Source organism: Peromyscus leucopus, chromosome 8b (assembly GCF_004664715.2).
Source record: "Peromyscus leucopus breed LL Stock chromosome 8b, UCI_PerLeu_2.1, whole genome shotgun sequence".
Taxonomy (NCBI): Eukaryota; Metazoa; Chordata; class Mammalia; order Rodentia; family Cricetidae; genus Peromyscus; species Peromyscus leucopus.
In genome coordinates this window covers 94,212,253-94,238,851 of record NC_051086.1, presented here as the reverse complement: position 1 = coordinate 94,238,851, position 26,599 = coordinate 94,212,253, and the positions used below count along the sequence as shown (strand labels likewise).

Genomic DNA, 26,599 nt, shown 5'->3' with positions numbered 1-26,599 from the left:
TGACTAGGTTTTTTGTTGTTGTTTTGGAGACAGGGTTTCTCTGTAGCCCTGGCTGTCCTGGAACTCACTCTGTAGACCAGGCTGGCCTCGAACTCACAGAGATCCACCTGCCTCTGCCTCCCAAATACTGGGATAAAGGTGTGTGCCACCACCGCCGGGCCCCGGGGGCTAGATGAGAGGGCAGAGAAAATGAACGCAAAATGCCTGGCACTTCATAGCAAGCTTTGTTTAAACACGCAGACTTCAGTTGTAATGTCCCCGACGTCCAATTGCCCCTTGTTTAAAAAGATTCTGAAAATCAAACGACGTCTTACAAGCCTGCTAAGATGCAGCTCCAGCAGAACTTAGGCGTATTTACCCAAAGAATTATCAGTTAGGGTTCAAGTTTTAAAGGTAATCGGGGCAACTTCCGCTTCCCCAAAGCTCCGCTCCAAAGGCGAGTTGTATATCTATCGCGAGAGCCTAACGGGACGCGTTTGCGGCTTGGCTCCTGCTCTCGCGTTGACTGGCTGAAGGCATGGGTCGCGGTGAAAAGGGAAGCGCGAAGTATCGCGGGAGGCCGGTGGAATCTCGCGATGCTTTCGGCGCTCGCCCCTCCCCCTCCGCCAAGTGCCGTTTCGGTTTAATCTAGTGTGTGCCTGAGTCTGTGTGAGGGAGCGAGATGTGTATGTGAGGTGTCGGGGGTGAGGCGGAGGCTAGGAAAGGGGCTCCCTCGGGGACGAGGGACAAAGGGGAAGGTGAGGCAACCTCGGCCGCGGAGCCCGGGCGACGGGAAGCCGCCCCGAGCCGGGCTACCGGATAGGGCAAGGGCCCGCGCAGTCCTCCCAGGGCGCCAGAGCCGGCGTCGGCCCCTCAGGCTCGGGCGGTCGGCTTCCTACTTCCTTGCGCTCCCGGCTCGCGGGCCCGAAGATTGGCTGCGCGGGTGGGCGGCGGTGAGGAGCAGACGCGAGTCGCCCCGGGTGTCTGGCGATTCCCCCGCTGAGGAACTCTCATTTCTTCCCTCGCTCCTTCCCCCCCCCCCCCACCTCATGTAGGAGGGCGCTGAGGAGGCGAGAGGGAGGAGGAGCCTGGCCTAAGGTCCCTTCCCTCCCCACCCCCGGCTAGGGCTTCTTCGGTGGGCGTGGAGTTGGGGTTGGGGGGGAGGGTGGGGCTTCCTGGAGTGCCGGGGAACTTTTCCCCCTTCTTCAGGCTCGGGGAAAGGGAATGCCCAATTCAGAGAGACATGGGGGCAAGAAGGACGGGAGCGGAGGCGCTTCTGGAACTTCGCAGCCGTCCGCGGGAGGTGGCAGCTCCAACAGCAGGGAGCGTCACCGCTTGGTGTCGAAGCACAAGCGGCATAAGTCCAAGCACTCCAAAGATGCGGGGCTGCTAACCCCCGAAGCGGCATCTTTGGGTACAGTGATCAAACCTTTGGTGGAGTATGATGACATCAGCTCTGATTCAGACACCTTCTCGGATGACATGGCCTTCAAAGTAGACCGCAGGGAGAACGACGAACGTCGCGGAACGGATCGGAGTGACCGCCTGCACAGACATCGTCACCACCAGCACCGGCGGACCCGAGACTTGCTAAAAACCAAACAGACTGAAAAGGAGAAAAACCAGGAAGTCTCCAAATCTGGATCTCTGAAGGACCGGCTATCAGGAAGTTCAAAGCGTTCAATGGACGGGAATGATGACTACGGGAAGGCACAGGTATCCAAAAGCAGCAGCAAGGAATCCAGGTCATCCAAACTCCACAAGGAGAAGACCCGGAAAGAGCGTGAGTTAAAGTCTGGACACAAGGACCGGAGTAAGAGTCATCGGAAAAGGGAAACACCCAAAAGTTACAAAACAGTGGATAGCCCAAAACGGAGATCCAGGAGTCCCCATAGGAAATGGTCTGACAGTTCCAAGCAAGATGACAGCCCTTCAGGAGCTTCTTATGGCCAAGACTATGACCTTAGCCCCCCAAGGTCTCACACTTCTAGCAATTATGACTCCTACAAGAAGAGTCCAGGGAGTACCTCAAGAAGGCAGTCAATCAGCCCACCTTACAAAGAGCCTTCTGCTTACCAGTCCAGCACTCGGTCACCCAGTCCCTACAGTAGACGACAGAGGTCGGTGAGCCCCTATAGCCGGAGACGGTCATCTAGCTATGAAAGGAGTGGCTCTTACAGCGGGAGATCACCCAGCCCCTATGGTCGAAGGCGATCTAGCAGCCCTTTCTTGAGCAAGAGGTCTCTGAGTCGGAGTCCAATCCCCAGGTGAGCTATGACCTGTCTTTCCTAAGGTAGGGTGGGTTGGGAGGGATTGACAATTAGTCTTTATAACATTTCGTTAAAGCTTGCAGTGTTCGTCCTTCACTAGGTTGGCTAGTCATTTAGGTAAGTCTGACTTTCCCTTAACCCAGAATTGAGAAGTAAAGATTTCACATGCCTCCAACTGCACAAACAAGGTAGGTATGTACTTTTCAATAATGGGGAAACTTTAGTTGTAAGAAATCACGCCTCTGCCTAGGGAGTGCATGGTCTCCAAAACTTATTTAGATACTTGTTGCTTTGTCTTAAAACTTTGTAAGTCATATTGGTACCAGTGCTTAAACTTTATTGGAACTCACGAGAGAATTGAGAAATTATAAATTTTTATTTCTACTATTTTGAGTCCATTTGTCTGTTATCCTACCAATTTTATCTACTGTGTCCCCAAATCTATGATTTGGGGTTATGTCTTGTAACTGTTTAGTGAAAATTGAGCGAATGAGAGTGTTTTCTTTTTGACAAAAAGTGGTTCCAAATAGTTCATTGAATTTTTTTTTGTTTGGTTTTGGTTTTGGTTTTTTTAAGACAGGGTTTCTCTGTGTGGTTTTGGTGCCTGTCCTGGAGCTCGCTCTGTAGATCTGGCCTGCCTCGAACTCACAGAGATCTGCCTGTCTCTGCCGGTCTCTGCCTCCCGGCTGGAATTAAAGGCATGCACCACCACCGCCTGGCAACAGTTCATTGAATTTTTATTTATTTATTTTTAACAGCACCACTGTTCACTTACCTAACACTGGCAATTTTTAAAATCTTCCTTGAAATATGTAGTAATAATACCTTCAGCTTGATTTTTTTTTTTGCAGCACCACTGTTCACTTACTAGCAGTTTTTAAAATCTGCCTTGAAATATATAGTAATAATGCCTTCAGCTTGACTTTTTTTTTTTTAAGAAAAGATGTGTTGATTTGAATTTGTCTATGGAAAATTGTGTTTTTGTCTCATGTGTGGACCCATATCTGTCTACAAAAACAACAGGAGCTTAAGTTTTATCTGAGTGGAATCTTAATATTTCTTTGTAACCTTTGGCAAATGATTTAATTTGTCCACACCTGAGTTTCTTCATGTGGAAAATAGGAATAAAAACCACCTACTTCACGGCTGTTGTGAGATTAATAAATATGAAGCATGTTACTGTGTCTTGTACATAGTATGACTCAGTACATTTTATCAGTGAAGACCACTGGTAAAGATTAATTCATAGCCGGGCAGCAGTGGTGGCGCATGCCTTTAATCCCAGCACTTGGGAGGCAGAGGCAGGCAGATCTCTGTGAGTTCGAGGCCAGCCTGGACTACCAACTGAGTTCCAGGAAAGGCGCAAAGCTACACAGAGAAACCCTGTCTCGAAAAATTAAAAAAAAAAAAAAAAGATTAATTCATGCATATGTTTTTTAAGTCAGTGTATATTTCACTGTCTTAAACAACTAAAGTGTATTTGCCTAACTACAGTGCATAAGTATTCTTAGTATTTTCTTATTCTGGTATTAAAAAAAATTCAAACAGGTTGAAAGAATTATAATAAACATGCATGTATCTAACACCTAAATTCTGCAATTAATGCATTTTGTCACATCTGTTTATCTCCATTAGTCCATCTTTTGTTTTATCTCAAAGTTGTAGCAAACAGCATACTTTTGTAAACATTTAGCATGAATATAATTTCTTAGAGTGCATAATTTTTTTTGGAGAGATATGATTTATTTATAGTGGAATACATATGTCAAAAATGTACCATTTATAATATTGCATCCTTTTGAAAGGAAATCTAAGAAATGTTTTCAGAATGTTTTTTAGACAGGGTTTCACGCTGTAACCTAGGGTGGCCTGAAATTTACTATGTAGCCTATGTTGGTCTCAACCTGGCCTGAAATTTCCAACAATCCTGCCTTAACCTCTTGATTTTGGGAGTACAGACATGAGCTATCATATTAGCCAGAATATTTGTTTTCTTGAGAGTATTAACATTAAAGTAATTTAAAAAATTTTTTGTTTAGAAATATAAAAGGCTTTTATATTTTATATCTCACCCAGGATTTTGGGTGAGAGCTTTTATTTTGAAATAATTCCTTTTAGATTCTTAGAGAAAATAGCAGATATCAAGTTCTCTTAAGTGAATTGAGAAAGTTGTGTTCCTTAATTGAAATTAATGTAGTGGTGGCAGATATAAACCTATGAGGAAATGGAGACAGTATGGTAGTAGGGGATGCAAATATAAACATAAAATATTGGGAACATGCACTTTTTTTGTTGGCTTGTAGAGAGCATTATTTGTATTCACACATTACATAATTTTATTTATTGGAATTCTCAACAGTAAATTGCAAGAAATATCCAAGTGTGGAACCTGAGCAGCCTGGCACACATCCATAAGTTCAGTGTTTTCAGAAACTGTAGCAAGTGAATTTTGATCTTGAGGCCAGCCTGGGCTATTTGAATTCCTGTATCAAAAAGACTAAACAATAGGCTGACAGGATGGCTAAATAGCTGAGTTCGATCCTCAGAACCTCATATGCGGTGGAAACAGAGAAGAACTGACTTCACAGAGTTATCCTTCAACCTCCACAGATCACATACATGCACAATGGTAATAAAAATCTATTTTTTTAAATAATTTATTTTTTATGTGCATTGGTGTGAAGGTGTCAGATCTTCTGGAATTGGAGTTACAGATAGTTATGAGCTGCCATGTGGGTGCTGGGAATTGAACCCAGGTCCTCTGGAAGAGCAGCCAGTACTCCTAACCCCTGAGCCATCTTCTCTCCAGCCCATCTCTTCTTTTTCAAGATACAGTTTCTCTGTGTAGTCCTGGCTGTCCAGAAACTGGCTCTGTAGACCAGGCTGGGCCTCTGCTTCCCCAGTACTGGGATTAAAGGTGTGTGCCAACACTACCTCACAAAATTTATTTTTGACTTAAGGTCTTAATATGTAGCCATGGCCAGCCTACAATTTTTTTTTTTTTTAATACAGACTAGGCTGGCCTAGAACTCAGATCCTCCTGCCTCTTGCCTCCATAGTGCTGGGATTAAAGGCAGTGCCACCATGTTGGCATAATAAGAATTGAAAAGGTGCCTTCCCCTCCAAAAAGAAAGCTGGTGATATAATTTAATTTACATAGTATTCTTAAGGCCCTGTATTCAATCACCCCCACCCCCCACCCTTCACCCCCCCACCCTCTGGCTTTTCAAGACAGAATTTCTCTGTGAATCCCTGGCTATCCTGGCACTCTGGTAGACTCTTCATTTGGGGAAAAAAAACTGGGAACAAGCACCATTTTGGTTGTGGGTCAGGGTCAGCGCTTGTGAATGAACCCAGGGATTTTTGCATGTTAAGCAAGTGTTCAACATGTAGACCAGGGCTGACCTGGAACTCAGAGTCACCTGCCTCTGCTTCCCTGATGCTGAAATTGAAGGCATGGACCACTACACCCAGTTTTATTCTTGATAGGGTCGTGATAGGGTTGCCCTAGAATTCCATATGCAAACCAGGCTGTCCTTGAACTCACCTTCCTCTGTCTCTCTTGTGTTGTAATTAAAGGTGTTTGCTACAACACCCAGGTCCTTTTTTTTTTTTTGAGACAGGGTCTTATACAGCCCTGTCTGGCCAGAAACTTACGTAGACCCGGCTGCCTTAAATCAGGGAGATCTGCTTTCCTCCTCTTCCCAACTGCTGGGACTAAAGGCATGGACTATCATGCTTGGCTCCAGTCAGTTTTAGTGGTTTGGATTGTTGGTTTTCCTCACACTGAATCTTGAGCAGGATTATAGTAAAACAATTAATGTAATTAATGAGTAAAAAAAGTAATTAATGAAACTTTAAAATAATCTGTTCTATAGATTTCCAGATTTTATTTCATAGTCATTCCTCATAAAAATTTTATTTGTTGGACTGGAAAAATGGCTTAGCAGTTAAGAACATTGACTGTAGCTGGGCATAGTTTGAAGCCAGCCTGGTCTACATATCAATTTTCAGGCTAGCCAGAGGTACATAGTAAGATCCTGTTTCAAAAATTAAAACAAGTTTATTTGTACATGTAGTAATTTCTTGTCTTATATGTCCTAAAAAGTTGATTTTGGAAATCATTTTTCTATTAAAGGAACTAAGAAATACCATTAACAGCACTTAGGAGACTAAGACAAGATGATCATGATTATTAGGGAAACTTAGTCTGGGTTACAAGATCTTGCTTCAGAACACAAAAAATTAAAAAAAGAAAGAGTTAGGGTTGGTAATATAGATCAGTAGTAGTAGGCTGTTTCCTTAGTAAATGGAAGGCCTTGGGGTCAGTTGTTAGAAGTTGGGCTGAAGTGTTGGCTCAGTGGTTATGAGCACTAGTTCTTCCAGAGGAAGATTCCCAGCACCGATACAGTGACACAAACATCTCTAAATTCAGTCTCAGGGATTCTGATACCCTCCTGAACTCTGTGGACACTGGGCATAGACATGGTGCTCTTACATAAATACAAGCAGATGAAGATTTATACAACTGGGGTTGGGGATTTAGCTCAGTGGTAGAGCTCTAGGCAAGGCCCTGTGTTCCGTCCTCAGCTCTGAAAAAAAAGACAAAAAAAAAAAAAAAAAAAAAGATTTATACAACAAAATTACTCCCTGGGCAGTGGTGGTGCACATCTTTAATCCTAGCACTTGGGAGGCAGAGGCAGTCAGATCTCTGTGAGGCCAGCATGATCTACAGAGGGAGTTCTATGTCAGACTCTAAAGTTACAGAAAGAAACTGTCTGGGGTTGGGGGTGGAGGGATTTACTCAAAGTAAGCATTGTGAATATGACTACATAGTGGGCAATTTTGGTGCTTTTCTGTTTTTTAAAATTTTTTATTATTTACTTATTTTCTTTTTTCAAGACAGGGTTTCTTTGTTAGCCTTGTCTGTTCTAGAACTAGCTTTGTAGATTAGACTTGGCTTGAACTCAGATCCTCCTTTTCTGCTGCCAGAGTGCTGGGACTAAAAGTGTGAGCCACCACTGACCAGCTTATTTTTATTTTATTTTTTTCAATTGCAACAAATTGTGTCCTTAGTATTGTGATTACCAGTATGTGCTGCTACCATGCCAGTTCTGTTTTATTTGTTTTTTTTTTTTTTTTTTTTTGTTTTGTTTTGTTTGAGACAGGGTATATAGCTCAGGCTGGCTTAACTTCCTTTGTTGAGCAGACTGGAATTCACAGAGATCCTAAAGCCATGAACTTACCAACCCAGATGAATGGTTCTTTTTTCTTTTTAGTTTTGTTTTTATTATTTTAAATTATATATGTATTTTTGTGCTTATGAAGGCAGGTGCCCATGAGGGCCAGAGGCTCCAGATTCCTAGATCTGAAGTTACAGGTAGTTTTGCCCAGTGTGGGTGCTGGGAACCAAACTTGGGTCCTCTGCTAGATTAGTACGCATTTAACCACTGAGCCATCTCTTCTAGCCCCTTATTTGTTTTTTGTTGTTTGTTTTTGGAATAAGGTCTGAATAGTGCAAGCTGTCAAGGAATTCACTGTGTGATTTTCATTGGCTTCTCAGTCTCAGTAATTCTCTAGCCTTGGTTTTCCTAAGTGCTGGCATTACAAACAGGAGCCAAGTCCTAGCCAAATGAATTTTTAGTTTTACTTAATTCAAATTTATATTCATGCAGGATTTAGAATTTTTGTTTTGTTTTGTTTTTAGAAATAGTCTCATGTAGCCCAAGCTGCTTTCAGTTTGCTGTATAGCAAGGATGACTTTTATTTATTTATTTATTTTGGAGACAGGGTTTCTCTGTGTAGCTTTGCGCCTTTCCTGGATCTCACTCTGTAGCCTGGGCTGGCCTCGAACTCACAGAGATCCAACTGCCTCTGCCTCTTGAGTGCTGGGATTAAAGGCATGTGCCACCACCACTGCCCAGCCTTTTTTTCTTTTTTAAATACTTTAAAATTTTATGTTTAAGAGTGTTTTCCTGCATGTATGCATGTGTACCATGTGCATACCTGGTGTTCAAGGAGATAAGAAGTGGCTGTTAGATAGTTTGAGCTACCAAGTACATACTGGGCAGTGCTTTTAACCCCTGACCCTTTATTCTTTTGTTTTTGTTTTTTCCGAGACAGGGTTTCTCTGTGTAGCTTTTGCGCCTTTCCTGGAACTCACTTTGTAGCCCAGGCTGGCCTAGAACTCACAGAGATCGGCCTGGCTCTGCCTCCCAAGTGCTGGGATTAAAGGCATGTGCCACTGCTGCCTGGCCCCCCCTTTTTTTTTTTCTTTTTCTTTCGAGACAGGGTTTCTTTGTGTAGCTCTGGCTGTCCTGGAACTGGCTCTGTAGACTAGGCTGGCCTTGAACTCGGCAGAGATCTGCCTACTTCTGCCTCCCAAGTACTGAATTTAAAGGTGTGTGCCACTGCAAGACCAACTAGTCTCAACTTTGAACCTCTTTTTCTCTGTGTGCGTGCGTTTTCTAAGACAGCGTCTCACTATGTAGCTCTGGCTGTCCTAGAACTCAATCTGTACACTAAGATGGCTTTGAACTCAGAGATCCACCTGCCTGTGCCTCCCAAGTGCTGGGGCTAAAGGCATGCACTACAATACCTGACTTGTTTTATAATTATTTTTATTTTATATGTATCGATTGTTTATTGTTTGCCTGTATGTCTGTACACCATGTACTTGAAGTGTCCTGGGAGGCCAGAAGAGGGAGCTGGATCACCTGGAACTAGAGTAATAGACAGTTAATTAGCCACAATGTGGGTTTTGGGATTAGAACCCCACTCCTCTAAAAGAATAGCCAGTGTTCTTAACCACTGAGCTAGCCTCTCCTAACCCCATTCCTCCCCTACCTTTTTGTGTGTGTGTGTGTGTGTGTGTGTGTGTGTGTGTGTGTGTGTGTGTGTGTGTGTGTTTTGCCTGTATGTATGTCTGTGTGAGAGTGCTGTATCCTGGAGTTAAAGGCAGTTATGAGCTGCCATGTAGGTGCTGGGAACTGAACAAGGGACCTCTGGAAGAGCAGTCAATGCTTTTAACGGCTGAGCCATTTCTCCATCTCAACCCCTACTTTTTGTAGACAGTAAGCTGTCTTTAAACTCAGGTTCTTATGCCTCTGCCCTTCAAGTGCTAGGATTAAAAGAGTGTGCCTCCATACCTGGCTTTAATCTACTTTTAAAATTGATAATTCAGAATGGGATTAAATTTACAGATCTAGACCCTATGTTACTGACTTATTTTTCTCTTTATCTCTGTATATTGTCTATTTTAAACTGCCTTTTTTCTTTTTTCAGTAGGAAATCCATGAAGTCCAGAAGCAGAAGTCCTGCATATTCAAGACACTCATCTTCTCATAGTAAAAAGAAGAGATCCGGGTCACGCAGCCGTCATTCCAGTATCTCACCCGTCAGGCTTCCATTGAATTCCAGCCTGGGAGCTGAACTCAGTAGAAAAAAGAAGGAAAGAGCAGCTGCTGCAGCAGCAGCAAAAATGGATGGAAAAGATTCGAAGGGTTCACCCATAACTTTGACTAAAAAAGATAAAGTTGAGGTGAAGGAGTCAGGGTTAGAGTCTAAAAAGTTATCCAGAGGTATAAAGTCAGAAAAGTCTACCCCAGATACTGAACTGGTAAATGTAGCACATTCAAACACAGAGGTAAAAAATTGTTTAGATACAGGGAAAGTTAAATTGGATGAGAACTTGCAGAAGCATCCTGTTGTTAAGGATTTGAAAGCACAGGGAACAAAAGACGCTAAACCTGTAGCACCAAAGGAGGTGATTGTTACTTCAAAGGAGACAGAGACATCAGAAAAGGAGGCCCTTCCACCTCTCCCCACAATTACTTCTCCACCCCCTTTGCCATCTACTACCCCTCCACCTCAGACGCCCCCTTTGCCACCTTTGCCTCCACTGCCAGCTGTTCCACTGCAGCCGCCTCTGCCTCCTCCCCAACCACCATTTAGTCAAGTTCCTGTTTCTAGTTCTTCAACTTTACCCTCTTCTCCTCACTCAAGGACATCTACTCTATCCTCTCAGACAAATTCTCAGCCCCCTGTACAGGTTTCTGTGAAGACTCAAGTATCTGTAACAGCTGCTATTCCACACCTGAAAACTTCAACATTGCCTCCTCTGCCCCTCCCTCCCTTGTTACCTGGAGATGATGATTTGGATAGGTAAGTCCTATAATAGGATGAAAGGAATTTAGTCTTCTTGATGTATAATGTATTTTCTTTTTAAGTTTTTCGAAACTATTAGAATGCATATCCATGATGCTTTTATGGTTAGGAACTGCTTTGTTTTTTAGTGGAAAAGTCCATTCTTTTTGGTTTTTTTGAGACAGGGTTTCTCTGTGTAGCTTTGTGCCTTTCCCAGATCTTGCTCTGTAGCCCAGGCTGGCCTCAAACTCACAGAGATCTGCCTACCTCTGCCTCCTGAGTGCTGGGATTAAAGGCATGCGCCACCATCGCCCAGCTTAGGAAAAGTCCATTCTTGTTTTACTTAAGAATAGAGAATTAGAACTGGGCAGGGGGGGGTTCCTTTCATTTTTTAAAAAAATACATTTTTTTTTTATTTTTTTTATTTTCAAGTGTGTATGGAGTGTCTCTGTGTAGAGGCCAGAGGAAAATTTGGTGGGAGACAGTTCTCTTCTTCAGTCCTGTGAATCCCAGGGATCCAGCATCAGGATTGTTGGCAGGTGCCTTTACCTGCTGAATTATCTTGATGGGCACTTACTTTTTGTGGTTGGGGTGGGATAGGGTCTTGTTATACTTAACCATAAAATCTCAGGTAACCTTAAGCTCACAGGAATCCTACTTCAATCTCCTGGATAAATGCACCACTATGCCTGATAACAATTAGGTTTCTCTTGTGTGTGTGCATGTATGACTATTGTGCCTGCATGTATGTATAAATGTACTGTGTGTGTTCAGAAGATGGTGATGGATCCCATGGAATAAGAATATGGATGGTTCCAAGCTACCATGTGGGTACTGGGAACTGCACTCAAATCTTCTAGAAGAGTAACAAGTGCTCTTAATTATTGAGCCATCTCTCCGGCCCCAACTTTACACAATTTGCATATTTTTTGTTTATTAATATGTATGTGTATGAGTCTGCCTGAATATATGTGCACCGCATGGATACAGGACAGTGTAGGCCAGAGGTTATTGGATCTCTTAGAACTATAGTTGTAAGTGTTGGTGAGCTGCCATGTGAGTGCGAAGAACCAAACCAGGTCCTCTGGAATCACTCTTAAACCCCTGAGCCATCTTTCCAGGCCTAAGTGTGCTATTTTTATTTGTGTGTGTGTATACACATATGCATCGGAGACCAGAGGGCACCCTGATACCACATTTCCGCCCCCCCATATCTTTATTTTAATTTAAAAAAGTTTATTGTGTGCGTATTTGTGTGTGTGAACACATATACCGTGTTGTACATGTGGAAATCAGAAGGCCACTTTGTGGATTTGGTTCTTTACATTGGTTCTAAATGGAACTCAGGTCAGCAGGGTTTCATGGCAAGCATCTTTAACCACATAGCCATCTTGCTAGCTCTGTTTTTTTTTCTCTAATATTTTAATATCTGTAGAGAATTTGTAGAGTGACACTTTGTTTTTTTGAGACAGGGTTTCTATGTGTAACAGCTTTGGCTGTCCTGGAACTCACTTTGTAGACCAGGCTGGCCTCGAATTCACAGAGATCCACCTGGCTCTGCCTTCCGAGTGTTGGGACTAAAGGCGTGTGCCACTGCCACCTGGCCGGTAATACAGTTTTTAAAAATCACATATCCTATAGTTAAAAAAAAAAGAGCAGTATGAAGAATATTTGCTAATTAGACTATAACTCACAATGGGATGATGGGAAGATTTTAAATTTTAATGAGTACTTTGAGTGTTTATTACTGAAATGATTTAGAAGCATGAATCTCATAAATGACATTATGAAATGCTTTTTTAATCTATCAGCCATACTAGCTGAACAAGACCTCCAAACATATATGCTGAAGCCAGGGACATGGTATGGAAGTATAGTCTTAGTGACTTTTCTGTTGAGATCTTATCCTCTTATTTTCTAGGGGATTAGTTGCACTTACTATCATAGACTTCATTGTAAATAGAATAATAAGTACTGCTTATCTTAAATTGCAAACCTATCTCAAACTTAACACTTTCTAGGATACATCAGTAATTTGAGTGATGATTCTGTGTGGGTGTATGCATGCATGTGAGTGCAGGTGTGCAAACAGAGGCCTGAAGTCAACCTTGGATGTTGTTCCTTAGGAGTCACCCACCTTGTTTTTGTTTTAATTTTTAAATGTATTTTATGTAGCTGGGGGTCAGTAATACTGACATTTGGGAGGCAGAAGCAGGTATATCTGTGAGTTGGAGGCCAGTTTGTTCCACAAAGTGAATTCCAGGACAGCCAGGTCTGTTGAAACCCTGTCTTTTTTTGTTTGTTTGTTTGTTTGGTTTTTTTGTTTTGTTTTGTTTTTTCGAGACAGGGTTTCTCTGTGTAGCTTTGCACCTTTCCTGGATCTCGCTCTGTAGACCAGGCTGACCTGGAACTCACAGAGATCTGCCTGCCTTTGCCTCCCCGAGTGCTGGGATTAAAGGTGTGCGCCACCACCACCCGGCTGAAACCCTGTCTTTAAAAAAACAAAAAAAACCCATTTGAATTATAAGTGTTTTGCCAGCATATTTGTCTGTGCATCATACATAATGTAGCATATCCTTTGAATGGGTGTTTGAAAGCCACTGTGCAGGTGCTGGGAATTGAACTCTGTACTCTGGAAGAGCTACAAGTGCTCTTAATTACTTAGCCATCTCTCTAGCCCTTGAATTTCCATGTTTCTATCTTCCCAGTGCTGTGATTACAAGCCTGTGCCACCAGGCCCAACTTTTTATGTGGATGTTATGGATCAAACTCAAGTCCTCATGCTTGGGCAGCAAACACATTACTGACTAAACTGTCTCTCCAGTCCTGTTGATTTAAAAAAAAATTTTTTTTAAGATTTATTTATTTATTATGTATACTGTGTTCTATCTGCATGTATGCCTGCAGGCCAGAAAAGGGCACCAGATCTCAAGAGGACTGAGGTTCAGCCTCCAGTGGTCACATAGTGGTTCAAATTGTCTGTCACTCCAGTCCCAGAAGACTTGCACTCTGCAGGCACTACATGCGGGACCTTATATAGACATACATATATCCATACACTCGAAATAATAAAATAATTAAAATAATTAGATGAAGAAGATATAATACAATCTGGTAACAAAGTTTATACTGGTGACAGAGCAAATGAACTTAGTTAATGAGAATTCAAAAAGAAAAAAAATTTTTTAAAAGATTTATTGCCAGGTGGTGGTAGCACTCACCTTTAATCCTAGCACTCAGGAGGCAGAGGCAGGCGGGTTTCTGTGAGTTTGAGGCCAGCCTGGTCTACAGAGCGAGATCTAGGGAAGGTGCCAAAGCTACACAGAGAAACCCTGTCTCAAAAAACAAAGCCAAACAAAAGATTATAATGTATTCAGTTCTTCCTGCATGTGTCCCTCCAGGCCAGAAGATGGCACCAGATATCACTACAGATGGTTTGTGAGCCACCATGTGGTTGCTGGGAATTGGACTCAGGACTTCTGGAAGAGCTGTCACCACCAAGTCAACTCTCCAGCCCTCAAAAGAACTTTTTTTTTAAAGATTCATTGTTTAATTGTGTTTATATGTGGAAAAGTATTATGCACATGAATGTAGGAGGCCAGCAGTGTCAGATCTCCCTAAACCTGAAATTATAGGATAGTTGTGAGCCAACAGGTAGGTGCCCCAATTCTCTAAAGCAAGTGCTCTAAACTGCTAAGCCATCTTTCCAGCCTCTTGTTTGCAGTTTCTGTTTGTTTTTGAGACAGGGTCTTATTATATAGCTTTGGGTGACCTCTAATATGCTTGTAGACGAGGCTGGTTTGGAATGTACTGTGTAAATCCTATCTGACTCATGGGATTCCTCCTACTTCATGGCCTGAGCCCTGGGATTTCTTGACATCCCCGCTCCCCAAAAGACACTCCAGGTATGGTGGCACATACCTCTAATCTCAGTACTCAGTAGTTTAAAACAGGGATATCATAGGAAGTATAATGCCAGTCTGATCAGCATATGAAATATCAAGCAATCCACAGGTACAGGAAGAGAACCTATTTTAAAACACAAAGATACAGCTGGGTGCAGTGGCTTATGTCTTTAATCCTAGCACTGGAGAGGCAGATGTAGGTTGAACTGTATGAGTTCCTACATCCTGAGTCCCAGGAGAGTCAGAGCTAAGTAGAGAGACCCTACATAGGACAAAGAATCAAAAAAACAAAAAAACAAAAACAAAAACAAACAGGTATGGTGTAGTACCTGACTGGCCTGAACTTTGACTTTGATTGTAGATTCACTTGCCTCTGCTTCTTGTGTACTTTGATTAAAAGCATGTGCCAACAAGCCAGGTGAGAAATGTTTACATTCTACCTACAGGTTAATTTAAATTTCATCACCAGAAACTTTAAGATTGTAAAATTTGGTAGGAGTTAACTTTCTATTGTTTTTTGTTTGTTTGTTTGTTTTTTATTTTTTTGAGATAGGGTTTCTCTGTGCTGCCCTGGCTGTTTGGTAACTCATTTTGTAGAGCAAGCTGGCCTTGAACTTACAGAGATCTGTAAATTACTGAGAGCTGGGATTAAAGGCTTGCGCCGACTCTGCCTGGCCAAGCCAACTATTTCTTATGCACAAGAATTAAGGCAACCTAATCATCACATGTGAACCTTTAAAAGATTGTGAATGAGGGGGCTGGAGAGATGAATGAGAAAATCTCTTAGTTCCTGAAGAATTGAGATTTATAAAGAATATTTTTACAGTATAGTGCAATTATAATTATCCTTCTTTAGATATTTAAAAATTAGAGATATTTTAAAAGCTTATATTCTGTCTCAGCTTTTGCTGATTAAACTTTCTTTGGTAGGAAAATCTGACTGGAGATTCTGATAAATGCTCATCTTTCCTAGGGGTATGTAAACAGGAAGTTAGGTGACTGCTTCATTGACTTCTCAGTGGTGTGTGTGGTACAACCTGAGTAGATTCCTTACTCATTCTCATTACAGGAGACTAAGATGATAAAAATTAGTAAGAAGCATTACCTGTTAAAATTGTGTGTGTGTGTGTGTGTGTGTGTGTGTGTGTGTGTGTGTGTGGTTTTTTTTTTTTTTTTTTTTTTTAAGGAAACTGGGTCCCTCCCAGTACATATCCTGGAACTCATTATGTAGGCTTGGCTGGCCTTGAATTCACAGAGATAAGCCTGCCCTTGCCTCATGAATGCTGGGATGAAAGGTATGCGGTACCAACACAGACTTTAGCAATCTTCTTTAAAGTGATATATTATAAGGGAATAGGTCAGTTGTTTTGACTCTAAAAGGTATTTCTGAAAGGCATCTATTTTTACAGCCGCTTATCCAAATACTGGGGGACCTTGTTGGAGTGATTAGAATTCTCAGATACTTTGAATATTCTGATCATATAAAAGAATACCACTGGGTGGTGGTGGCACACGCTTTTAATCCCAGCACTAGGGAGGCAGAGCCAGGTGGATTTCTGAGTTTGAGGCTAGCCTGGTCTACAGAGTGAGATCCAGGACAGGCACCAAAACTACATGGAGAAACCCTGTTTTGGAAAAAAAAAAAAAACAAAAACTAAAAACGTTTTTTAGGGGGGCCTGAGAGATGGCTCAATGGTTAAGGGCACTGGGTACTCTTCCAGAGGTCCTGAGTTCAATTCCCAGCAATCACATAGTGGCTCACAATCATTTATAATGAGATCTGGCGCTCTCTTCAGGCATATAGGTAGAAAACTATACATAATAATTATCTTTAAAAAAAAAAAAAAAAAGAAAAAGAAAAGAAAAAAAGTTTTTTTTTTTTTTGGGGGGGGGGGGTGGCGCGGGCACAGGCCGGCAGAGAATTAGCTCAGTGGTTAAGAGCGCTTGTTCTTATGAAGGACCAGGGTTCAGTTCCCTGCACCTACTTGGAAGCTCACCACTTCCTCAAGTAACAGGCATACATGTGATGCACAGACATACTTACAGGCAAAGCACTCATGAATCTTTTATAAATTTGGATTTATCTGGGTTTATAGCACATATCTATAATCCCAGTACAGAGGAGGCTAATGTAAGAGATTCCTTGGAGTTCAAGGCCAGCCAGAAATACATAGTGAAACCTTGTCCCAAAAAAAAGAATGAAGATCCCCAAATTTGAGTAGTTTTTTGATTCCTAGGAAGCTGTCTTTAGGTTTTTCCATACTGACTAGTATAATTTGCTGGTTATATGAGTCCTGTCAGGGTCTTTTTTTTTTTTAATAAAAATTTATAATGTTTATCTACTCATTAAGCTGAATACCTTCTAATTGTCTATATTTGTTCATAGTTGTAAAGATTTATTTATTTATTATATATACAGTGTTCTGCCTGCATGTATCCCTGCAGGCCAGAAGATGGCACCAGACCTCATTACAGATGGTTGTGAGCCACCATGTGGTTGCTGGGAATTGAACTCAAGACCTCTGGTAGAGCAGCCAGTGCTCTTCTTAACCACTGAGCCATCTCTCCAGCTCCTGTCAGGGTCTTAATAAGTCTGAAATTGCTGCTTGAACTTTTTTACCTTTTTAGTTTGAGAGTACTCATTTGTGTGGTCCAAGATCAGTGAATTCAGTTCCCAAATAACTAAAGTTCTTATGTATATTTTTCAGTAGTTTTGTGTCAAATTAGCTGTAAAACACTTTCATATAGTATTTCCTTTTCCTAAGTTCTTTTTAAGTCCTTAGGAATCAAGTATTTTCAAATTGTTGACTTCTTTCATTTAAATCTTTTATTAGAGAAAGTTATCTTTTGTTAAAGAGTAAGTTTCATAAATTGTATGAGTTTCAGTCATACATTGTGACTTTTAGAATTTGCTTTGTATATTTTATTTCATCTCAAAAAATTTGAAATTTCAGGAGTGCCATTAAATAGAGTTTTTGTATTGTTTTAAATATTGAAACAGGATTGCATATAGTTGCTAGTCTTAAAAACTGTGTAAGCTATGCAGTGTTGGCACACCTTTAATCCCAGCACTCTGGACTCATCAACAGGTGGATCTCTGAGTTTGAGGCCAGTCTCGTCTACAGAGAGATTTCCAGGACAGCTATGGTGGTTACACAAAGACACCATGTTTTTGAAAAGCCAAAAAGAAAAACAAAGCAAAACAAAAAGAACTTTCTATGTAGTTGAAGCTGGCCTCTTTTAATTTCTGAATCTCCTGCCTACACCTTACCAAGTTTAGATCCTTTCCCTTCCTCACCAGGTATTGGGTATTTAACTTGGAGTCTGACACTTGCTAGGCAAGAATTTTATCACTATGGGTTAGAAAGATGGCTCAGAGGTTAAGAGGCCTGGCTACTCTTCCAGAGGTCCTGAGTTCAATTCTTAGCAACCACATTGTGTCTCACAACCATCTGTAATGAGATCTGGTGCCCTCTTCTAGCCCACAGGCATACATACAGGCAGATCATTGTACACATAAATAAATAATCCTTAAAAATTGAATTAAAGCCAGGCGATGGTGGCCCACACCTTTAATCCCAGCACTCAGGAGGCAGAAGCAGGCAGATCTTTGTGAGTTAGATGCCAGCCTGGTCTACAGAGCGAGATCCAGCAAAGGCGCAAAGCTACACAGACAAACCCTGTCTCAAAAAACAAAAACAAAAAAACAAACAAAAAGTTGCATTAATTTTTTTTATAAAAGTATACCTCAAATACTAATATATTAAGCACATTCCCCCAATATTTTCACACATTAGGAAGTAGCCATATTCACAATGCTTACTTTATTATTTTAATATTTGATAAAATGTAAACACCAAATCATGTTCTTTAAAAGTTGGTTATATTATTCAGGAGGTAACTAATATACTTTACTAAGTTCTAACTTTTTAGTCTCCTTTTTTTAGGTTTATTGTTATGGGTATGAATGTTTTGCCTACATTTATGTATGTGCACCGTGTGTGTCTGGTTCCCACAGAAGTGAAAAGAGGACATGGCATTCCTTGGGACTGGAATTATAGACAGTTGTGAGCTGTCATGTGGGTGCTGGAAATTGAACAGCAGTCCTCTGAAAGAGCAGTCAGTGCTCTTAGCTACTGAGCCATCTCTCTAGCTCCCATAAGTAAAGTCTTAATCATTTTAATAGTTGGGCATTATAATGTTCTTTTAAAGCTTTATTAGCGTAGTCTCTGAGTAATCTTCTTATCCTTTCATCTGTATTTAGTCCAAAAGAAATGCTTCCGTCAAAACCTGCAAAGAAAGAGAAGGAGCAGAGGACTCGCCACTTACTCACAGACTTGCCTCTTCCTCCTGAGCTACCAGGTGGAGACCCATCTCCCCCAGATTCTCCAGAGCCAAAGGCGATTACACCTCCTCAACAACCATATAAAAAGAGACCAAAGTAAGTTTTCCAGAGATGTATAATTTTTATACTTTATGTATATGAGTGTTTTTTCTTTATGTGTTTTTGTGCCTTAAATACATACCTTGTACTCCTGGGACTGCAGTTATAGTCAGTTATAAGCCACCATGTAGGTGCTGGGAATTGAACACTGGTCCATGCCTCTTAACTGCTGAGCCATTTCACCAATGCCTTAGGGGTCTTTCTTTTCTCTTTTCTTTTTTTTCTCCTTTTTTGGTTTTTCTAGGCAGGGTTTCTCTGTGTAGCCCTGCTGTCCCGGAACTTACTGTGTAGACTAAGCTGGTATGAACTCAGAGATCTGCCTGACTCTGCTTCCCAAATGCTGGGATTAAAGGCATGAGCCACCACCACCCAGCTTAGGGATCTCTTTTTAATTAAAAAGCTTGTCTTTTGTTTTAAATCTAAAATTTATATATCTTCCACAACTCATAGATGTGAGAGCCAACAAATATATCTCTTATTTCAATTTTATAAGAAAATAGTCTTCTTTGCAAGAATGCTTATCTGTTCCTACGGATAGCTATCTTAGTTACTATTTTATGGCTGTGAAGAGACACTTTGGCCTAGGCAACTCTTGTGAAAGAAACCATTTAATTGGGGGCTTCCTTCTAATTTCAGACATTTAGTCTGTTCCCATGTTGGGGAGCATGGTGGCATGCAAGGATCATCCAGAGAGCTACATCCTGATCCATAGGCACATAGTGGGAGCAACACTGGGCCTGGCTCGGGCTTTTGAAACCTCAAAGCCCATCTCCAGTACACACTCTTTCAAAAAGGCTACACCTCCTAATCTTTCTAACCCTATCAAGAATTCTACTGTATAAGCCTATGGGAATAGTTCTCATTCAAACCACCAAGCATAATACATAGCTAACATTTTTGTTGTTGTTGAGACAGGATCTTACTGTGTATCCCTGGTTGGCCTAAAACTCAGAGAAATTGCATGTCTTTAATCCCAGCACTTGGGAGGTAGAGGCAGGTTGATCCTTTAAGGCCAGCCTGGTCTATAGTGTGAGTTCCAAGACAGCCAGGGCCCTAGCTACATAGTGAGATCCTGTCTCAAAAAAAAAAAAAAAAAAAAAAAAATTGACACCATCATGCTAGTCCTAACCACATTTTTTTGGAAAAGCAATCCATGTATTTAGTGAAAACTCAACATGTCCTGCCACAACCTTGTATCTTTTGAAGCCAGAATTCCATTATAATCACTGACAGTTTATTATTTCATTTCATTTCTGTCATTTCAACAAAAATTTTATAAAAAGGCAGTCACTTAGTGGCAAAAAGTAACTGTTTTTACTGGTTTTCTTTCTAGAATTTGTTGTCCTCGTTATGGAGAAAGAAGACAAACAGAAAGTGATTGGGGAAAGCGATGCGTAGATAAGTTTGACATTATTGGGATTATTGGAGAAGGAACCTATGGCCAAGTATATAAAGCCAAGGACAAAGACACAGGTAAGTATTTCCATAAATTTTTGATGTCAGAAGCGTAAAAATTTAACAATTACTAATATTTTAAATAGATTTAGTAAAATAAGTTTTAGGTTCTGATTTGTTTTCTTAATTATTAAGTAGATTAAATGTTCCAAAAGAATAGTTTTGTCAACCCTTAGTGTGTGCTCCAGGACCTCCTGGTACCAAGTCCTTTACATAGAAAGCATAATATTTGCATGTAACTTTTGCCCATCCTCCTGTGTAGTTTAAATTATCTCTAGGATATTTATGGTACCAATAAGGGCAAATTACAAATAAACATTGTTGTCATTCAAGGATTAATGACAAAGAAAACAGCTCAAACAGAACTTTGAGTTGATTATTGTGACAGTGTGCGTGTGTTTTTGCAGGAGAACTAGTAGCTCTGAAGAAGGTTCGGCTAGACAATGAGAAGGAGGGCTTCCCAATCACAGCCATCAGGGAGATCAAAATCCTTCGTCAGTTAGTCCATCGAAGTGTTGTTAACATGAAGGAGATTGTCACAGACAAACAAGATGCACTAGATTTCAAGAAAGACAAAGGTAATAGCAGAAGTTTCTGTTTCTTTAATTTCATGTGATGAGGTTTTATCTGCAAGCACATGTGTTTCTGCAAGAACAATAACTGCTATTAACTCTCCATCTCCATTTATATGAAATATTATATACATCCCATGCTGGTGGAGGGCCTAGAACTAGAGTTAAGTAAAGTAAGAGACCCTGTCCCCAAAAAAAGGTGGGGCTGTCCAGATGGTTCAGCAGGTGTAGGTGCTTTCTTTCAAGATTGACACCCTCTATCCCACAGGTGACATTAGAGAGCCAACTCTTAGTTTTTTTCTGACCTTCCCATGCATCACACACACACACACACACACACACACACACACACACACACACACACAAGTAATTAACAAGAAAAAAAAAGTGAATACTACCTGCAGTTGACCTAAAATATATATTAGCAGATTAAGCTGGGTATGATGTTATATTACTATAATCACAACTGGAGGCTGAGCTGGGTAGTGTAAGTTCAAGGCCAGCTTAGTCAACATATTAGATTTGAGTCCAACAGAGGCTGATATATAAAGACTTAATCTTTTTTTAAGTGTTTTTTTTTTTTGTTTGTTTGTTTGTTTTTGCTAAAACAGTGTTGATTAATAAAACACACAATTTTAGGCCATGTGGAGCTTGCCTTTAAAGTCAGCACCTAAGAGTCAGAGGCAGGTGGATCTCTGTGAGTTTGAGGCCAGCCGGGTCTACAGAGTGAATTCCAGGACAGCCAGGGCTATACAGAGAAACCCTGTTTCAAAAACCAACTAAACAAAAAAAAAAATGCATTAAAGAAAAAAGATTTACTTTATTTTTATTTTGTGTGTGTGGGTGTTTTTTCTACACGTGTGTCTGTATACCGCGTGTGTTCATGGTGCCCACAGAGACCAGAAGAAGGCATCAGATCCTCTGGACTTGGGATTACAGACATGAGGGTTCTTGGAATCAAACCTGGATTCTTTCCCAGAGCAACCAGTGCTGGTAACAGCTAAGCCATCTCTCTAGCCCCCTAAACATTCTTTATCAGTGAATTATAAGATAGCATCTTAGATAGACTTGTTTAGTCTGATTTTAAGAAACATAGTAAAAATTTATATCGGCTTAATTTGAACCCATCCCAGCAAATATTCCCTAACATTGAACCTAGTAATACATGGTATATTTGTATATATTTGCATGTATGTGTATAACTGCTAACATATGTTGCCCGACATTGAACCTAGTCATGCACTGTACAACTAAGTGTATGTGTATGACTGCTATCACAGATATATAATAAACATCATTTATGTTTGTCTAACTGTAGTCTGTGCTGTTAAACAATTGTGAAACATCTAACTTTTTTTTTTTTTTTTTTTTTTTTTTTTTTTGAGACAGGGTTTCGCTGTGTAATAGCCCTGGCTATCTTGTAACTTGCTCTGTAGACCAGGCTGGTCTCAAATTCAGAGCTCCACCTGCCTCTGCCTCCTAATTGCTGGGACCACTGCAGTGCTCTAACATTGTATTTTTTAGAATGCATTCCCCATAGTCAGTTTATATCCTTTTGTTTGTTTAATTTTGAGACAAGGTCATTGTAGTTCAGGCCAACTTGTCGCTGTTGTCAAACTTCCTGTCTCAATTTCTTGAGTTTTGATAATTACAAGTGTGAGCCAGCATGCCTTGTTAACACATCCTTTTAAAAATTGTTTTCCAGGAACAGGAGAGTGAATACTTGTCTTGTAGAGATTAGGCAGTTTACAAAAACCACCAGTAACTCCAGCTCCAGGGTAATCTGACACCCTCTTCTGACCCTCAGGCACACTTTTAATCAGTTGTACATACCATCACATAGATACATATAATTAAAAAAACAGCACTCAATAGCTCAGCATTGTCTCTAGCTCTTTCTAAGAAAAATCACAGATGCTTGTAATTGGCAATGTGAGTCTTGGATCTGAATTCCTGGTCCTGTGGTGTAGCAACCAATGTTCTGCATTGTCTCTCCATCCCATAAGTATTTTTCTTACATTACCAGGTCTTAGATCAGGCTTCTCCAAGATACTCCTTTCATGCTGTGTTGCTTTAATGTAACTGAACTATTTGAAAATTTTCGGGAAACTGAGAATGCTTGTGTCCCCATTCTGTCCTCTCTCCTTACCCATTCACCCACCTCCCACAAAAAAGAAAGGAAAAAAGAAATGTGAAGGGGTTGAGGAGCTGTCTCAGTGGGTAAAGTGCTTGTCATGCAATCACAAGGACCCAAGTTCCCAAGTAAAAGATGAGCATGTCAATCAATGTATGTCTGATCCTGCACTGTGTAAGGTAAAGACTGCTCATTCTTTCTAGCCAAAACAGTAAACGCTTAAGTTTATTGTGAGACTATCTCAAAAAATAGGGTGGAGAATGATAAAAGAAGACAGTAATCGAGAGTCAGCCTTTAGCCCTCACACACCATGTATACATATGAGCCAGAGTATCTTTGTGTACATACTGTGCATGCACATATGTTCCATTCCCTTTAAAAAAATAGGTGTATACCGTTTGGGAAATGTGAGAGTTCTTGAGGTCTACCCTCTGTATTATAAAGAATTTCTGCCTTTTACTGGAGATGTAGACAAGTTATACAGCACTTGCCTAGTACTTGAGACCCTGGGTTGGATTTATTTATTTCTTAAAATATTAATATGTACACTGTGTTCTGTGTGCATGTATGTCTGTGCTCCAGAAGAAGGCACCAGATCTCATTACAGATGGTTGTCAGCCACCATGTGGTTGTGGGAATTGAACTCAGGACCGCTGGAAGAGTAGCCAGTGCTCTTAATCTCTGAGCCAGCTCTCCAGCCCCAAATTTTTTGTTTTCATGCTACTAGTGAACACAAAAATTAGTAGTGAAAAACTGGAGGGTTTTGTTTTGATAGGTTTTCAAAAAGCTCTGGCTCCTCTATAACTTTGTTTAGCTAAGGATAACCTTTAATTTCTTTACCACACATGGTTTACGTGGTGCTAGGGGTTGTGCTCAATCCTCAGATTTTGCTGGGCATTGTGGTATGTGCCTTTAATCTGAGCACTTGAGTTTCAGAGCTAGCCTTGTCTACATATCTACATGGTAGATACATGCCAGCCATGGCCACATTGTGAAGCCCTGTCTCAAAACAAAAACATAATACAAACCCAGGGTTTTATGCATGCTTGGCAAGCACTCTCCCAAGTGAGCTATATCCTTAGCCTGTAGGACTAGTATTCCATGTTATAATACTGGTATAAATTCCAAATTCCTTACCATTACTAGTGTTCGTCTTACTTTTCTTTTCTTTTCTTTTTTTTTTTTTTTTTTTTTTTTGGTTTTTTTGAGACAGAGTTTCTATTTGGAGCCTATCCTAGAACTCACTCTGTAGATCAGGCTGGCCTCGAACTCACAGTGATCTGCCTGCCTCTGCCTCCCACAGTGCTGGGATTAAAGGTGTGCACCACCAAGCCTGGCCCCACTTCTCACTATTTTTATTTGTTTCTGAATTTAGAAGCTCAATTAAATGTTTCATGCTTTTGAATTATTTTTGTAAGTTTGTTGTTATTACCATCGTATGAGTGGTAGTGTATGTGTGCCATTGCACACAGAGTTTAGAGGACAGTTTTCAGGAATTGGTTCTCTTCTTCCACAGTGTGCTCTGGGGATCAAACTCAGGTTGTGAGGTTTGCATGGCAAGTGCTTCTATAAAACATCAAGCCATCCTGACAGCATTTTTTCCAATTATTTTTACTTAAAGTTTTTTCACATTTATCTTACTTTTGTTTATGTGTAAGTCTGAGTTTATAGCACATGTGTGTCAGATCTTCTGCAGCTGTGATTATAAGCAATTGTGAATGAATTGTGCTTTGGAGGCTTCTGAAGCAGCTATACTTCTGTGAGGCCAGCCTGGTCAACATAGTAAGCCCCAGGCCAGCCAGGGCTACATAGTAATCCCTTTCTCAAAAAAGGGAGTAAAGAGGGCAGAGCTGGAGAAGATGACTCAAAGGACCCTCATTTGCTTACCAGCACTCACATGTCAGTTTATAACCATTTGTAACTCCGGTTTCAGTGGATTCAGTACCATCCTCTGGCCTCTGCAGGCATCAGGAATGGATGTGGTGCACAGATACACATGCAGACAAAACACTGATATATAAAATAAAATTCATCCAAAAAGAAAAAAGTACCCAATTTATAACAAATGGCATGGTTGTCTTACACAGAATAAAAGAAGAAAAACTAAAATAGCCAACTGATTGGGTCTGTAATTGTTAATAGACTCTGATCATGAAGTATAGTAATATATGGTCGCAGTTTTCTCTCTCTCTCTCTCTCTCTTTTTGGTTTTTTGAGACAGGGATCCTCGGTAGCCCTGGCTGTCCTGGAACTCACTCTGTAGACCAGGCTGGCCTTAGACTCACAGAGATCTGCCTGCCTCTGCCTCCTGAGTGTTGGGATTAAAGGTGTGCGCCGCCACCGCCTGGCGGCACTTCTCTTAAAATGTAAATAGTCCACATATGGGTAGTATAGGAATCAAGATTTATTGATTTATTGCTTATTTATTATAAATTATAATATAAATATAAATAAATAAGTAAATGATTATTTATTCCAGTAGTATTATTTATCCTTGGTAAGTTATTTTATTAGTCTAATTTTAGGTCCTTCATCTATAAAATTAAGTGGTTGTTCCAGAGAGACTGGTTAACTTCAGTTATATTCAAATTTGAGGATTGCTATTTCAATATTTTTTTTTCCATGTTATGTAGGTGCCTTTTACCTTGTATTTGAATATATGGACCATGACTTAATGGGACTGCTAGAATCAGGTTTGGTGCACTTTTCTGAGGACCATATCAAGTCATTCATGAAACAGCTAATGGAAGGATTGGATTACTGTCACAAAAAGAATTTCCTCCATCGGGATATTAAGTGTTCTAACATTTTGCTGAATAACAGGTAACATAGTAACCAATTAAGGCTAGTCACTTTTTCCCTTTTGGGTTTTGTCTATATAATTTTTTTCTTGTCATACATGTTGAATGTATTCATTTATTGTTCTCTCTCTCTTTTTCTCTCTTCTCCCCTCTTCTATCATCTTTCCTGATTTAATGTTAGAATTAATAAAGTAGGATTGCAAATATTTTTTAATTGCTAAGATTCTAGGGTATTGATCTACTAGAGAATATACCATATAGTCAATAAGTAGTGGTGTTACCCAGAATAAACTTAAATATATATTGGGTTCTTAATATTCTTTAGTGGAAAGAAACATTCCTGCCTCTTTAGCTGCTTTTGAGACTCTGTCAGTTACTTCCTTTTAGAGGAAAACCTTACCTCAGCACACACAGACACACACAGTGATAGTGGTTGTGGTAGAAGGTGGATTGCCTGAGATTGTCCAAATTTTAACACTAAAAAGCCTGATCACACTCTGCAGCTGAGTTTAGTAGTAGAACTAAGCAATTTTATTAATTTTTCAATTTAGTAAGCATCTTTTGATACTTGTTTTAGACAAGGTCTCAGTATGTAGCTCAGGTGGTTTTGAACTATGAATCTCCCAAGTGCTGGGATCAAAGGCATATACCACCACAACATACCCACGTTTGTTTGTTTAAGTTAGAATCACCTGGAAAGATGTAGCTTTGAGGAATGAATAGAAATTTATCAGAAAGACTGATAATGAAGAATCAAAATCTGTGACATTGCTTCTACACAAGCACATACCTATGAAAGAGTGTGACATGCCTGTAATAGCAGCACTGAGAGAGGAAGGGTTTGAAAGTAGGGTGGGGTATATCTCAATTGGTAGAGTACTTGCCAGTGTGCAC

General features: G+C 40.5%; 1 protein-coding gene across 13 annotated transcripts in view; it reads left to right on the top strand.

Annotated features, from left to right (window-relative positions):
* The first annotated feature begins 588 nt into the window (after positions 1–588).
* Cdk12 (cyclin dependent kinase 12) overlaps positions 589–26,599 on the top strand; it is a 112,802-nt gene continuing 86,791 nt past the window's right edge. For 11 of the 13 annotated variants that reach the window (XM_037200875.1, XM_037200874.1, XM_037200873.1 and 8 more), the window contains exons 1-6: positions 590–2,246; positions 9,534–10,412; positions 18,564–18,740; positions 20,077–20,216; positions 20,606–20,776; positions 25,538–25,727. In XM_037200875.1, the coding sequence (XP_037056770.1) occupies positions 1,204–2,246; positions 9,534–10,412; positions 18,564–18,740; positions 20,077–20,216; positions 20,606–20,776; positions 25,538–25,727 (2,600 nt within the window). In that variant the 5' untranslated portion in view covers positions 590–1,203. Of the gene's footprint in view, positions 2,247–9,533; positions 10,413–18,563; positions 18,741–20,076; positions 20,217–20,605; positions 20,777–25,537; positions 25,728–26,599 lie in introns of all 13 variants that reach the window. The other 2 variants (XM_028889529.2, XM_028889530.2) reach the window with 2 other exon arrangements.